Genomic DNA, 17,018 nt, shown 5'->3' on the forward strand with positions numbered 1-17,018 from the left:
AGAGGAGCTTTGTGAGTAAAATAAAATAGGAGCAATGGTAACGATCTGTAATAATGAGGAAGCAATGTGCAAGTTTCTTTTAATGTGTCATCAGCAATATTTATAATTTATAAATGCATATTTTGGTACAATATGAAAGACCAGTATTCGTATTTTGTTTCTTATTTTAAAATTATTTCAAGTACAATCTTAAGGCATTAACATGGTCTTTCCATAATAATATCTGAAAGATATGCTTATCTTAAAAAATAAGAATAAAATAAGATTTGTATTTTTTATAAATATAAAAGTTACATTAATAAACACAAAAATATATTTTCCAAATATGTACAGACGGCGTCATTAATGCCTGGTCCCCAAAATTGGATTTCGGAAACTCACTCTTCGTCCTTTTTTAAAGGGACAGTTAGAAAGAGAAAGAGACAAAGAGTAAGTTTCCGACACGCATTCAATTTCGGGAATTTAGTATATATTTTTACAATTATTTGTATTTTTTCTAATGTATAACATTCGAAAGTAATGACAAAAAAACTTAAAACCTTTTAAACATTTAACTTAGGAATTTTTTATTTAATAAATGATAATTCGACCAAAGAGATCAATTTAAAACATCATATAATGAAATAGAGTTAAGTTATATAAATTTGATTTAGGCCGGTATTTTTATAATCCGTTCTTATTTTTAAAATAATCTAAAGTATATTATATCTTTCAGATATTATTATGGAAAGACCATGTTAATGCCTTAAGATTGTACTTGAAATAATTTTAAAATAAGAAACAAAATACGAATACTGGTCTTTCATATTGTACCAAAATATGCATTTATAAATTATAAATATTGCTGATGACACATTAAAAGAAACTTGCACATTGCTTCCTCATTATTACAGATCGTTACCATTGCTCCTATTTTATTTTACTCACAAAGCTCCTCTTATGAGGAAGCTTGTATTTTATTTGATGCATAATTATTAGCATTTACTAGTTTGACTTCCTCATAGAGGAAGCGGGTTTTATAATCGACGCAATGTCAAATCGATGTTGACTTTGAGAGTTCAGGCTACATGGTCCATATATGGACTTCGCATATGGACTTTGATCGCATATGACGCTTTGATCGCGTATAGAGCTGGATCTAATCAACCAAATCTTAAAGAAGTGTATGTGAAGCTAGCGTCTCATTTTGCGGAAACTCACAAACTATTGAGAGTTCTGACTTTCTTTTCAATAGTTCTAGAGTTCCTGATAGTTTAAACAAATAGTTCTGGCCATTAAAGCCAAAAAACGCGTCAGTACAAATTGAGACGCTATATTATAGGTTCATGCAGCGTCTCACTTTGTCCTATACGAGTTCCGCCGCTATATCTTATTAGATTTTGCGAGATCTATAGTTCTATAACAGTTCTATAAAGAGTTATGCCATATAAAAGCAAAAAAATTAATTATAAGGTACTAAAAACAAAATTACAAATGTAATAAGTATTCCGAGTTGAGACGCCAGTTGAAATCTCGAAGTTCTGGTTTATGTAAAATATTTTTCGAGTAGTTCTGAGCATATAAAAGCATTTTCTAAAGAGTTCCCGGCACTAGCAATGTTGTATAATTTTTAAATAAATTAATAACGCCCGAGAATCGAGCTAGTACTTGGAGAGAATAGGGTGACGATATATAAACATTATATAAATCCTACAAAATTCGCACAACATTGCTAATGTTTGGAATTGTTTCGATATCCCCAGAATTATACGAAAAATATTTTATATAACTCAAAACTTCGAGATTTCATACAGCGTCTTACCCATATACCCGTAAATGCTGTTTTCTCGGGCGATAAAAATTATTTAAAAAATGAATAAATAATGCGCTTATCGTCAGAACTCTTTAGAAAACGTTAGAACACGTTCAGAATTATACGAGAATTATAATAGAACTCACAGAACTGTTAAAAATCGTACAGCGTCTCACCCTATTCTCTCCAAGTACTAGCTCGATTCTAAATAAGATTCTATAATAAGAAACAAAATATACGAATACTGGTCTTTTATATTGTGCCAAAATATGCATTTACAGATTATAAATATTACTAATGACATATTAAAACATTTGATAATAAAAATTGCAGTATTATAAGCATAAAACATCTTTTATATATTGATTGTTACCAAAAAGTGATAACCAATATATTTGATTTGATGACATAAAATATAAATGTTACACATTTCATAAATAAATGTCAAATAATTTTAAGAAAAATAAATATTTTACAACTTTTCATTTTTCTTTATTAATTTATTATAATAAACCAAATATAATAAAAAAATTAAAGTCATTATTTAATTATTTAATTTTACATCTTTATGAGTAATATTAAATGCACAAATGTATTACAACAATGTGTGTGTGTGTATTTTATCTTTCTAAATTAATAACAGAATTTTTTCAGAAAAAAGCGTATCTATGTTGGCCAAGAGAACATTTCGATCATTTATATTTTTTCTATTCTTTACTTCTTTAATTAATTTAGATTTAGGTCTTTCATTTACAGAATAAATTATAATTTCACTAATTTATTAAATTAAATTTTACTAACAACTTTTTTTATTTTTATTAACTTATGCTTTTAATTGTACAATAATTAAAAGACACGACAGTGTCCCTAGACATGCCTAGAATGGGAAGGGATATTTTATTATCATCATCATTAATATCTTACAACAATATTTTATTATCTGAACGGATACGCGAGATCTAATAGACGCGCGAGCCAGTCAGTCAGGCCGGTAACGTAGTACACGATTCTCGTGACTGGCGTTAACTATAGCTACAGCTCGAGCCGCTCGCCGCTCGGGGAAGAAAGAGACGGCAGATATGTATGTCTGCGCTCTTCTAGCCGCCCGAAGCCGGCCGAGCGCTCTCCTCCACACGTGCTGGCAGCGGGCAGAGGCTCGAAATTGGCATCTCTGCCCTAGACGAACGTTCTCGCAGCCGATGAAGAGGACCCTCAGTGATATGACTGCCCGCGGTCATTATCATGGGGGCCTTCCGAGGTGGTCGGGTGATGGACGCGCTGGTCCTCGATATTGCAGGGCAGGCCCTGCTGAAAATGACCGATTAAATCCGATTGGTTTCCTATTAAATTTGGTGAAATTGAATCGGAATGAATGCGTTTTCAATCCGGTTAATCGGATGCCCGATTGGAAGTGAATCGGTTCTAATAACAAATCAATCGAAATCGTTTTTAATTCGGCATTTCCGGATTGATCTGAATCCGCCGTTATCGGTTTCAATCGTATTAATGCCAATCCATTTTAATCGGGTGAATAAAGTGACCACATGAATCGTATTGAATCCGCATCAATCGTAAAATTTTAATACAACACCGGAATCGGATTTAATGCGATATTTCCGGATTCATCTGAATCCGACTGAATCGGTTTCAATCGTATCTGCGCTTAATCCATTTAAATTGGGTAATGAAAGTAGCTATGTGAATCGGATTAAATCCGCTTTAATCATTAAAATTGTATATAACACATAATTTTTACGTAATAGAGTTCTTACTACAGGATTTCCTTTTGGTAAAGTCATGAATTCTATATTTGCAAAACTGTAAAATGTTTTTATTTAAATAAATACTGCACATTGTAATAAATTTGTAGTACAAAGAATGGAATTATAAAATAAAGTAGTAAATAATCCTGTTTATATATCCGGAATTCACGGATTCTATCAGTTTGAATCGGTCAGTTAATCCGTTTAAATCATTATAATTTCGTGATTTTGGGGTTCACGAAATCATAACGATTTAAACGATTGACTAAAGACCGATTCAAACCGATAGAAAACGAGTGAAATTACATTTTTGAGTACGAATCCGTTTCAATCATTTCCAATCGGTATAATCGTTATGAAATCATAACGATTCAAACCGATAGGAACCGATTAAAATTACATCGTTAATTGACTACGAATCCGTTTCAATCGGTTTCGATCGGTGTAATCGTTACGAAATCATAACGATTCAAACCGATAGGAACCGATTGAAATTACATCGTTGAATACCAATCTGTTTTAATCGTTTTCAGTCGGTGTAATCGTTATAAATCCGTGATTTCCGGATCAAGAATCCAGATTCATGCGGATTCAAAATTTTTAATCGGATTCAATCGGTCATTTTTAGCAGGGGGGGGGCTCTCATGTCAATGGTGCCGCGCGATCCCGCCGCCCGACTAGGGTGCGTTCTCTTCCGGGGGCGGGAACACCCCCCCCCCCCCGAGATGACCTACCGTGTGTCCTGTGTCTTCGGTTTACGTTTTACTGTCGCCTCTGCGTGAGGACTGTTGCATCTCGTGAAGTAATACCTCGAGTCTCCCATGTGATGTAACCTATGTCCGGCGTGCTGCATGTTGGGGAGAGGTTTTTTTAGTGGGTGCAAGCCCCACATAACCTGACAGCCGGGGTCAGGAATGCGCGAGGCATTTTTTCCTTCTCCCTCCGAAACAAAAAAAAATAAAACTGAGAAGTTGAGTCGCCAGCAAATAATTAACAATTAGCACAGGAGTTTTGTTCGACCAAACTGGCAATTTTATTATTAAAAAGACGCTACGTTTCAACCGCAAAATTCGGTCCTTTTCAAGCGTGTATGACTCGCAAATATTAATTAGTTGGACATAGTTTCCAAAATACGCCGAATCTAAAAACTAAATATCAGATTTTGTAGAACGTAGCAGATAGAATAAGTCTAGGAGCATTATATAAATCAAAAACTTACATATTAGAGTGTTATTTCAAGAAATAGAAAACGGTTTCACTACATTTCCGTTGTCCGTAATTATATCAGAGGGACGAGTCCCTGTCGTGCGATGGTGAAATTGCGACTAACAAGAAAGGACGAAACAATAAACAATGACTTCGAAATGTGGCTGAAGTAAAGAGAGGGAAGCAGATGAGAAGGGGATATTACGTTTCCTTTATGATATGTTCGTAGAGAGCATTAAGACTCTCTGTGTCCTTTTGCATATTAATGGTATTATCCGATTTTTTGATGAAGAACATCTCCGCTAATTCCCTCTTTCTCATCAGCCTCTCCCTATGCATTATCTCTGGATTCCCCCAATCAAAGTCATGTCCACGGGATATTCGATGTTCACTAACTACAGAGTGTTTGCCGGCTGGTTTTTTGATATCCTTCTGGTGTTCTTTCAGACGCGTGCAAAGATGCCTTTTTGTTTGCCCTATATATATAGCATTACAATCCTTACAAGTGATCTTATATACGATTTCGGTTTGTTTCAGATCATCGATTTTATCTTTACCACGTTTAATTAGGCAATCCAATTTTTTGGGAATTGTGAACAGAGGCGTAATGTGGCACTTACTTAGCGTATAATTAATATTTTCGCTTAAACCCTTTATGTAAGGCAACGGCATGCACTTCCTTAAATCAAAATCTGTTTTGCCGTCCGTGGAGATGTTGTGTGGGGCATCGCGTGTTTTATAACTTTCCAAAACAAATTATTAAGAAACACATTTTAAAAAGGTTACATCTCTTAAAAACACGCGATGCCCCACACAACATCTCCACGGACGGCAAAACAGATTTTGATTTAAGGAAGTGCATGCCGTTGCCTTACATAAAGGGTTTAAGCGAAAATATTAATTATACGCTAAGTAAGTGCCACATTACGCCTCTGTTCACAATTCCCAAAAAATTGGATTGCCTAATTAAACGTGGTAAAGATAAAATCGATGATCTGAAACAAACCGAAATCGTATATAAGATCACTTGTAAGGATTGTAATGCTATATATATAGGGCAAACAAAAAGGTATCTTTGCACGCGTCTGAAAGAACACCAGAAGGATATCAAAAAACCAGCCGGCAAACACTCCCCAGGTAGCAAGACTCGTCATTTTGACGTCAATTGACGTCAAAAGTCTGTCATTTTGACGTCTTTTGACGTCATTTGACGTCAAAATGACGAGTGCTTGCTACCTGGGTCTGTAGTTAGTGAACATCGAATATCCCGTGGACATGACTTTGATTGGGGGAATCCAGAGATAATGCATAGGGAGAGGCTGATGAGAAAGAGGGAATTAGCGGAGATGTTCTTCATCAAAAAATCGGATAATACCATTAATATGCAAAAGGACACAGAGAGTCTTAATGCTCTCTACGAACATATCATAAAGGAAACGTAATATCCCCTTCTCATCTGCTTCCCTCTCTTTACTTCAGCCACATTTCGAAGTCATTGTTTATTGTTTCGTCCTTTCTTGTTAGTCGCAATTTCACCATCGCACGACAGGGACTCGTCCCTCTGATATAATTACGGACAACGGAAATGTAGTGAAACCGTTTTCTATTTCTTGAAATAACACTCTAATATGTAAGTTTTTGATTTATATAATGCTCCTAAACTTATTCTATCTGCTACGTTCTACAAAATCTGATATTTAGTTTTTAGATTCGGCGTATTTTGGAAACTATGTCCAACTAATTAATATTTGCGAGTCATACACGCTTGAAAAGGACCGAATTTTGCGGTTGAAACGTAGCGTCTTTTTAATAATAAAATTGCCAGTTTGGTCGAACAAAACTCCTGTGCTAAAAAAAAAAATATTTCAGCAACATAACATGCCGAGTGGGAAATGATGTTTATGTTATGACTTTTACTACGTTTACGCGAGCTTTACTTCTGTAGTAACTTACGATAATTCCTTCGCGTAAACAGGATTTTTCTTTGCGTAAACGGGATTTTGTAGTAACTTACGATAATTTACTTCGCGTAAACGAGTGATTTATCGTAAGTTACTACAGAAGCAGAGAGAAGGATCCTTCTCTCTGACAGAAGTAACGCTCGCGTAAACGTAGTATTTGACGGGTATAACTTTATGGTTGTTTACATTACTTGAGAGCTGTTTTGGTTTGTTTCGCGTGGAAAATGTATGCGTGGAGGCAGCAAGTTAAAAATGTTAAAAAAGTTGCTAAACTTTGGAGTCGCAAAAAATCCTTTTGGTATATGTCTTTTTTATCTAAAAGGAACCTATTAATTCACAAAGTTTCACCTAAATCTGAGCACGGACGTTTTCGGAAGTTTCGCCGAAAATATTGATTTTTTGAAAAATGGCAGCGATTCGTAGCAAAAAATGCGATTTTTTACTACGAAAATCGGACTTCTTTTATTTATTTAAAAAACTAAGCCATAGATCGAAAAAATCCTATAACAAGTACTAGATTATTATATTGAGAGTAGCTGTAAAAAATGTCATTCAAATCGGTTCACTAGTCTCCGAGATATTTCTGGTACCGATTTTTAAAACACTGTTTCGGGAAAATAGCTGCCAGAATCTCAATTTTTGATATTTTTGCATTAAAATTTTCGGGAGATATTCTCAAAAGACTACTCTACAAGACATATGTATCTTTATTTTTTAATAAAACATAATTTTACCTACAATAAAAATTCGTTAATTTTGACCTAGTTTTAAGGCTTGTCAAACGTATGTAACCCCTTAAATTATACCTAGGAAACATCTCAGGAACTATTTATGACACCTATATTGAAATTTTTTGAAAAATGTTCTTCTACCTATATTACAATTTAGCGGTCTGTTATCACGTAATATGGCAAGTCTACTCATCCTTGTGCCATTTGATATGTAGCCATCTGAGAGAGGAATATTATGTGTGGTCAGGAAAAGTAGATATAATCATGAATTATCAACGAACTTGGAGCATTGATAAGTTACTGAAATAATAGAATAATAAATCTGGTACGTAACTCTTTTACGATATTCTCGCAATACTTTAAAAACTATAACCAATTCGTATTTAATACGTTTGACTTATTTTCACTTATAATTAGACCACTCGACTGTAGAATTTTATAGCGTGATTAAATATGCGTACGTTGTACGCAGAAGGATGAGACAATAATGGATTTTATAAAAAATCCTCTGTGTTCTTGTGTAGGTATTATATTTCGAATATAGCTTTTGCACAGCCTTTGTATCCTCTCTATTCAATTATTCTCATACACGAAGATTCATGTCGATATTAACAATAAAGCATCACAATATCTTCTTAAGGATATTTTACTGGGTATTCCTGACAATCGCAAACGCCCACGCGATCTGATCGCAATGCGTGTCACGATGTTCTTATAAGATACAAGTCCACATAATTTCTTAACTATTACGTCCGATATTTCGTATCTTCAAATATTTGGCTCTGTGTTTAATATTATTCCTGTGTTTCCTACTCGGTCGATTTGTCGAAGATTAATTCGATGGATATATTTTTATATATAGAAGATGCGGCAGAAGATCTTTTTCAACTCCAAGATCTCTCGAATTCTAGTTAAAGAGAAAAAAAGAAGTAGGAGAAAAATGTTTCTGTACCCTAGTAAGGAATACAGGAAGACACAGAATAAGCAATCGTATTCTTTGATAATACCTACATACGCGTGTCTGTTGATAGTGGAAAGATGGAGAACATTCCATGTTTGTATAATGCAATAATATGTTTAATGCCTGACTACGGTCACTATTACTTCGTCTACTCACTGAAATAAATCGCAACTCAAAAATCTACGTATGCCGTATAGGTATATCCTACATTGTCCTACAAAATTATGCTTTACGCTGCACGCTGATACTCTATATACATATATGTATGTATGTATGTATGTGTATATATATATATTTCAGATTTTTTCGACGTGATTTTTTTTATTATGGAAAATCGCTTACAAAAGATTTGAAAAAATTCTCAAAAATCCTGTGTTGTATATAAAAATGTTCAAGCAACAGCTTACAGTGAATTGACGTCTGCTTCTAATTTTTTTAGAAAAAAACTCGAAAAAAGCTCGAAAAAATTAGAAGCGAAAGTCGGCCCACTTTGGGTCAAGGCTTAAAAATTTTCATATCTGACACGGGATTTTTGAGAATTTTTTCAGATTTTTAAATTGTGGCCATCGATATGTCGGTTTAAAAAATTATAACTAAATCAATTTTATAAAAAAAAATCTAAAAAAAAATCTGAGTGCATTTTAGAGTTGGAACAATAACATAAAAAATCGCCGACCAAATCCGAGAGGTCGAGGGTCAAACCCAGGTCGATTTGGCATGGAATGCCCCATATATATATACACACATACTTCAAAATTATACAAAATTCTTATCCAATCTAATATTTTAAAGTTTCTGCGTTTTTACCCAGGTCGCGTGCAATTTGTTAATTTCCCACTTGTTCTCTCGTTTCCCACCTGTCCGACATAGAAACGTTAATGACACGAACGAATTGTGTACAAATATCTGTTGTATCTATATATTTCATTTTTTTCCCTTTAATTATGCGTTACAAGAGTAAACAAATTTCGCCCATTTTAAATATTAATTTAGTATTGCCCTACTATTTCCACGCGCATTAATATGTAAATTGCATTATGTATACATAGCTCGTATAAAATTTTGAGATTAACGTCACGTATACACATTGAAATCAAAATGTAAACTTTCTTCTATAATCTTATTATAGGACTGAAAGATTCAAATCATCGTAGTGTTACATCTTGAAATATGTATTATTATTTTCTATGACAATTTGTTCTGTATAACCCATTATATTTATTGATAAGACAGTTCATAAGATCATATTATGTTGCATTTTTTTACTGACCATTAACAAAACGCATATTTGAAAAACGTTCGGTATTTCACTTCTTTAGTAGTATCTTACTTTCATATAGTTATCAACACTGTGGCATGTTTAATATCATATATCCGAAGATGTCTTGCCTTTAATCACGCTCAAAGTATCTGTATGGTATCATGAGATTTTAGCTGTACCTTATTTCGCGAATATAATGTGATATAATATTGCATATGTGTATACATTAGTATTCACGCTGTTCACGAAGCACGAATTGTTTTATAACATCACAACCATTTAAGGTGTTTTATAGTGACGTCATTTGAATTACATATGTTATATATTCAGTTATGTACGTAAATGTAAATCTAATGTTCATTTTTATCAATGTAGATTAACTTTAATCTTGATTCAACTTACTTTTTCTCTTTGTTTTTAGTTCTAAGAATTAGAAAAAGATAAAAAATAAGTAAAATTGAGATTGAAGTTAATTTGCATTGATAGAAATGGATATAAGTGATAAGTCTCGTTTATCTGCATTTAAAGTTTTTGTTATATTTAAAGAATATATTTCTTAAAATTTCAGTGAAATACCAAGTCGTAAAAAATTTAACACTTCTAGAAAAAAGAGCATTAATACACATTTCGCACAAGTTAGCAATTTAGACAAATATAAAAATGAGAAACACTTATAGTGCACAAAACATGAATAAAATGAGTTAAACGAGATCAATGGTCAAGATATAATAATAGCGTTTCTTTTCCTTTTTTTTTACAGTAGTTAAGGTTATTTTAAGATCACACGCTATATTTGTTCGGTATGAATATAATAACAATGATAATATTTACATTCTAATGTAGTGATTTTTATATTCTAAATGCAAATGGTATTGTACCAAACGTAGGCTGTGCAGAGGTTGTTGACTCTTCACTCGCTTTTTAAATAAGTTTCACAAAATTCGAATATCTACAAAAAACTGTTGTACATTCAATCAAAAATTTCTCTTACAATTTCAAACATGGGTATGTAGCACTTTCTACGAGCTATTTTCAAGAGACGGTGCAACACGATAATTCTCCCATGTAACAATTTTCTTTACACATTCACACAAAATAAGTACTCCAATCAAACAACATTTTACAATTCTTTTTATCATAAATTAATTATATAAAAAATCATTAATTTCTTGTACTATAATACATCTAATGTCTTATTAAGTGTAATATCCAGCCTCCCTAAAAACGTTTTGCTACATTACATATTGTAAGTCTTTCTTTTTTTTACCGTAGGAAAATGGTCTTGACTCCTATCATGTCATAGAGCGTAGAAGAATTCCAGATATGGCCAAAGCAGACAACGACAATCGTTTACATCCATGGGATGTATTTATGCGGCTTTAAACATACTGTTCGTTCCTAAACGCGGTGCGTCAAGCACATATATAAATTATAATTTATAGTTTTTACGCAAGTCAGTCCGTTTACTTTTCTCTTTCTTGGGGAATTTCTTTTGCTGTCCCAGCAAACAATAAATCAAAGTCATTGATCAATCAAATTTTTCCCTCAGTCGTTTTGTGTGTAACTGCTGTTCACACAGGACACTCATCATGGGGCATTTCATCGTTTGCGCACATTGTCGTGAACACATTGGATTCACTCACTAACCACTTGTCTGAAATACGAAGTCTTGCGATTAAATTCCGCAATATATATGAAGGATACAGAGAAAAACGATCATAATCCACGTGCTTGTGGGGAAGAACCATCAGAGTTCAACATACAATGTAAAACTAAGTAAACACTATGTATTCCGATATTCACTGCCAGTACTTCTTTTAATAGCTTCCTAAAATATCTGATGTCTTTAAACTTAAAATTGTGTTTTTCTCGAAATTACTCCGGATGGACATTGATCGTTTTTCCTTTCATATATTTTTTACTAGAATTTATATTTATATAAAATAAGTTGTTTCTCACACACCTGTAAGCGTAAAAATCGAATATATCATAAACTATACTTACAATTATATCACAATAAAGGAATCTCCGTATTGATGCGTCACTCAAATGCTGCAAATAAGAAAAATATTTTGTTTGTGTATTTGATAACATACATTAAATACTTCAATTTTAGCATGACAAAATATCTAGCATATTTACGGGAAGGAGATCTAGTATCGGCTTGGTTCGGCGCTCCATCCATCGGCAGACGTCCACTGCATACACTTCCGCTTGACGGATTGTAATTAAGAAAATCCCAAATGAGTATTGTATCATCGTGAGATGATGAAACTATTTGGAACTCATCAAACTGAAGACGAAACACACGTCCGGTATGCTCCTATAAAAGAAGTACAAATAAGATTGATAATAATGAATGAAAATTGTTACTCATTGTCAGTGGGATGCTTGGCAAATTGCTGACTAAATGTAATATGTATGAGAAAATATGCGTGCGTGTAAAAATATCTTACCACTAAAGTGCGCAAACATAATGTACTGGCAACGGCACGAGGATCGAGAGCAGCTACGAGGTCCCAAACTTTGATTTTTCTGTAAAACACAATAATAAATATGAATTCAATGCTTTTACAAGTTTATAAAATTAATGTGTTATTAGAGAAAAATTTGCATCTTTCAATTCAACTCTAAATTAATTATCAATGTAAAATCTAATATAAATATTCCTTAGCTGGCACTGTGGGGTATTAAACGCCCCAGCCTAGTTCAGCTCAAATTTAAACCCCTTTATATTACTAAGCTCTAATTTAAACTACCTATAGTACGTCCCAGTGTGCCAGCTATGTGATTCTGGTGAAGTATGCCAGCTAAGGGATATCAATATGTAACGTAAAATATAAATTTTTTGCTTTTTTACATATTGAAAAATAATATGCTATAAATATAAATTGTATTATTTTTCTAAATAGGAGAATAAAAAAATTATTATTATTATTAAAAGATAATGAATATGACGTATATAAACTTGAATTTTCTATTCGCTGAAAGTTTACGATCTCACATTGCAAAGACAGGATTAAAGTCAGAATTAAGACATTCGCGGATATTCATATACGCACCCGTCATAAGCACCGCTGACGATGTGTTTACTATCGAAACGAATACATCTCACTAATTCTTCATGCCCTTCCAGAACACGTAAGCAAGCTCCGCACTCGATGTCCCATAGACGTATGGTATTATCACTACTACCACTAACTACTAAGCGATCCCTATACTGCAAACACGCTATGCCGCGTTTATGTCCGTTCAATGTTCGCACAAATTCGCAATTGGAGGTGTTCCATACTTTGATAGTCCTATCACCACTAGCGGAAACAATGTATTTCTCATCAAAGTCAACTACGTTCACTGCTGCTCTGTGCCCCACTAATACTCTTCTCAACGCAATCTCTGTCTGCGATGTCATATCCCAGACTGCTATTGAACGATCCTGCGAATAACTGTTATCAGTAATGATTCGACTCCAAATAAAAATTATAAAATAAATTATAAATTAATTCTAATAAGTAGAAATTCATCATTTTTCTTCGACTGACCTTTGAGCAAGTGACCATCATGCCGTTGTTAAATCTGAGATGCAGTACTGCCTCACAATGATGAATTAACGTGTTGACCATTTCACCCGTAGTAGCGTCCCAAACTCTCACAGTGCTATCCGAGGAACCGGATATTATAGCCTTATCATCATATTGCAAACAAAGCACAGAACCCGTGTGCCCCGTCAACACCTTAATACACTGCAGAGTATTTCTGTCCCAGATCTTAATCGTGTTGTCTCGAAGCCCGGAAACTATCTTTTGGTCATCATATTGCAGACAATAAACTCCTTTCGAGTTCTCGCTGCGACAGTTGATTCTTTGAAGATTGAATCGGCCCATTCTCCAGTTGTTCTCTATACTTTCGATGTCTTTGACAATTTTTGGATAAAGAGATCTGTAGAAATTGTGATTCGGATGGGCCTCGCCCGGTTTCGGTTTGAAGAGATATTGTATCCTGAAAGTAAATTTTACAAGATAAATAAAAAAATATAAAGAGATATTTTACGTATATTTTACGGTATGTTTACGATATAGACTCGTAATAATGCTCTACGCATATAAGTATAACATTTGTGTTGTCGTGTTTGTCAGAAATTTTATAATTCATATATTCCAAGTTTCCACTCACCATCCTCTTCTTTCAGCCAGACCTCTCCAAACCGAATCCGTTCGGACCTTACGTTCAATCAATTTCTTCCAAAGCATCCCTTCACTGATAACCCTATGCCATTCCTTGCACACTAGCTCTGCAGAAACAAGCGACTTTGCGTCAAGGTACGAAAGAATACTTTCTGCCACATGGTCCAATCCTTTTTCTGTAAACCATCATTCGATATTATTAAAGGTAATAATTAGAAATATTGTTCGAGATATATGTATGTGCAAATAATTTGTAAACAAGTGTTGAACGTGAAGCGTATGTGTTTGATTACTCACTCGGCAAAAGTGAAATAAAGTCTCTCTGTAGCATCGGTTTGAGATACGCGTTGATGTGTCCGTGCTGATAATGACACATTCGTGCTAACAGCTGTTCGACAAACTGCACTTGCTCCGGTTCGCTCCATCTCTCGAACAGTTTCATACAAATTTCTTTTTCTTGTCCATATTGCGTTGACGCTCCCGTAGATGGTTCTTTCTTACAGCTGGGATCGTAAAGTATCGTCATCGGGTACTGTAACAGAATATTAACAATTACATCTTTACATCTAAAATATACCACTTTGCGAAAGTTAAATATAAGAATAAGAGAATATAATCTACAGGATGATATTTATAAAGCGATTGTTCTCACAGGACTTTTTCATTAATCAATTAAAACTAAAGAAGAAGAAAAAATTCATCATTGACATTTAATTATTACATAGGTAGTAATTTCTTTTGGAATATATAATGTCTGAACTCTTTTATTAACATCTTTTACACATGCGCACGTAATGACGTTTACTCTTATTGTATCGACGTTACGCTATATAATGGGAACGCAAATAAACGGACTAAGAATATCGCACCGTGCATAATGTGTATTATCGTATCGATGCACACATCGTTGTTTTCCGATTAATCACGTAGACGCTATATGTATATCGGAATCGACAAGTTATACGAAGCGTATATAATGCTCGAATACACCTTGAGAAAGAAACCCAACATACTCGAGTAATCGTATTCCGAAATTCATAAATAAAGTGTACATAACTGTTAGTACAGTTAATTACGTCATGGTTATTTTCACTGGTGGCAAAGTAACAAATGTAAACAAATGTAAATACAAATGTAAACAATAAATTAGCTAAAACTTGAGTGCGTAGTTAATAATAAATAATAAAACATATTACTTTATAGACCTTTTTTCAAATAAATCTATCGAATTTAAAACGAAAGAAGTTTCATCATTCCGTTAGCGATGGTAACATGAATAATACAGATTACAGATTAGTGGCATAATAACGCTGTAAAAAGGGATAATATATGGCGTGGGATTTAAAAAGTCTTTTTAAGTGCTTCGTGTTTCGTAAACTAACAGCTAATTACCAACGGCGCGATTGCAATTTTCGCAATTTTAACATTAACAATTGAGAACAAACGCAGGAAAGCGCTAATCTTATCGCGATATTAAGAAACTTAAAATGTCGAAAGACATGATGTAAAACAACGAGATTTTTAATTCTATCGTGTTCATATCGAAGTTGCTAAAAACGCCAAGAATACCTAAAATCCTGAATCAATGTTGGAAACTATTATCAATGATGGGAACGTACGCGCGCACACAACATGCACACAACAAAAAGAAAATATAATAATTTTTTATTACATTTTAGATATGATTCACAAATTGTCCCCCTGGAGAAAGGAAAAATAGAGAAAATTGATTTCCTGCTAGAGCGAAAATATATTTTTGTTAATCTCCCTTTCCCTATCTCAAAATACTTGAATAATGACATAGATAAGTTGCAAATATTGGAATACGCCGATATTTATATTAAAGACAAGCTTATCTAGATTTATCCTAGATCAACTTTCGGTGAGATTAGAAATATAACCGGAAAACATTACTCGAAAGACACAAATCGTTGCGAAAGAAATATCGATAAATATTGATTTAAAAAAACCCTAAGTAAACCATGTTTTAAAATTCATATAAAAGTTTTAGATAAAATTTAATAATGCATGTCATCTTGTAAAGTGACCTGATAATAAGTGAAACCCTGCACTTTAGACGATCGATAATTCGCATTAGACTTCAGGGTAGAACTCAACAATTTTGTGTATCGCGCGGTATTTTGATGTATAATATTTCATTTCTTCAAATGTTATTCGTGTTACACAGCGCACAAGATTATATAAAATGGATTATTATCTTTAATTCTGACACAATTTGTAGATCGTCTAAAGTGGGCTTTACTCCTCAAATAATTTTCGTATTACTCATAGAAAATTATAAGTAAAAATTGTATCATAATTCAAGATATTCGAGAATTTTATTTGAAGAATACGAATGCACACGTATAAAATGTTTTTTTTCCAAAATATACACAAACGTCAAAATACAATAAAATATAAAATATTACAATAAAATTACAAATACAATTCTATTTTGAAACCTGATGCGAATTATAGGTCGTCTGAAGCGGGCTTAACTGTACATTTGCAAAACTAGAATTGCGGATGCATCGTGAGGTAGAATGAAGTACCGGGTTCTTGACCTCTCTCGCTCCATTCTCCCTCGCTCGTACATCGTATATACGAGGGCTCTTTTAAATTAATCGTTTACGCGCGTCCCGGTTTTGTGCCGAGCCTCTCGTCTTTTTCGTTAATACCGTAATCACGAGTAATCATATTTGACGCGCGAATAAACAGATTCTCAACCTAGTGATTTTAATTATCTCGACGAAAACGACTTTTAAAATTCTTTCGACATAAAATACGCCGGTCAAAATGAAGCAAAACTGACGCGATCAATCTATGAATACAATTGAAGCATGAACAAATAACTAATGCTAACTGAACACGAGCTAAATTTACGCGATCGTCATTAAGTTTGTCGACGTAACGATTCAAGCACATGAGTAATCAAATTTTAGACAGAAATTTTCCAATGCGCGGCATAAATACGCATAAAATGCATTTTTCACGAAAGAAAGTAGTCTCATACGTTTGCACTTTCACTATTTACGCCGTCCTTACCATCCATATTTGTCGTAAATGTCCGATAGTCTGATAATGTTAACTACGATGTCGTAGCAGGGGATATCGTTAAGAGTATCCTTCGATATAGCTAAAAATAGAACGTAAGAACTT

General features: G+C 33.7%; 1 protein-coding gene across 4 annotated transcripts in view; it reads right to left on the reverse strand.

Annotated features, from left to right (window-relative positions):
- Window positions 1–7,966: 7,966 nt before the first annotated feature.
- Slmb (beta-transducin repeat containing E3 ubiquitin protein ligase slmb) overlaps window positions 7,967–17,018 on the reverse strand; it is a 47,128-nt gene continuing 38,076 nt past the window's right edge. For all 4 annotated transcript variants that reach the window (XM_071722295.1, XM_071722292.1, XM_071722294.1 and 1 more), the window contains 8 exons: window positions 14,157–14,391; window positions 13,849–14,035; window positions 13,218–13,674; window positions 12,738–13,111; window positions 12,132–12,210; window positions 11,818–11,998; window positions 11,680–11,727; window positions 7,967–11,329 (listed from right to left, as the gene is read on the reverse strand). In XM_071722295.1, the coding sequence (XP_071578396.1) occupies window positions 11,717–11,727; window positions 11,818–11,998; window positions 12,132–12,210; window positions 12,738–13,111; window positions 13,218–13,674; window positions 13,849–14,035; window positions 14,157–14,385 (1,518 nt within the window). In that variant the 5' untranslated portion in view covers window positions 14,386–14,391 and the 3' untranslated portion in view covers window positions 7,967–11,329; window positions 11,680–11,716. The remainder of the gene's footprint in view (window positions 11,330–11,679; window positions 11,728–11,817; window positions 11,999–12,131; window positions 12,211–12,737; window positions 13,112–13,217; window positions 13,675–13,848; window positions 14,036–14,156; window positions 14,392–17,018) is intronic.

Source organism: Temnothorax nylanderi, unplaced genomic scaffold, assembly GCF_030848795.1.
Source record: "Temnothorax nylanderi isolate EJ_2023f unplaced genomic scaffold, tnyl_v1.0 TNYL_tig0474_pilon, whole genome shotgun sequence".
NCBI classification, from domain to species: domain Eukaryota; kingdom Metazoa; phylum Arthropoda; class Insecta; order Hymenoptera; family Formicidae; genus Temnothorax; species Temnothorax nylanderi.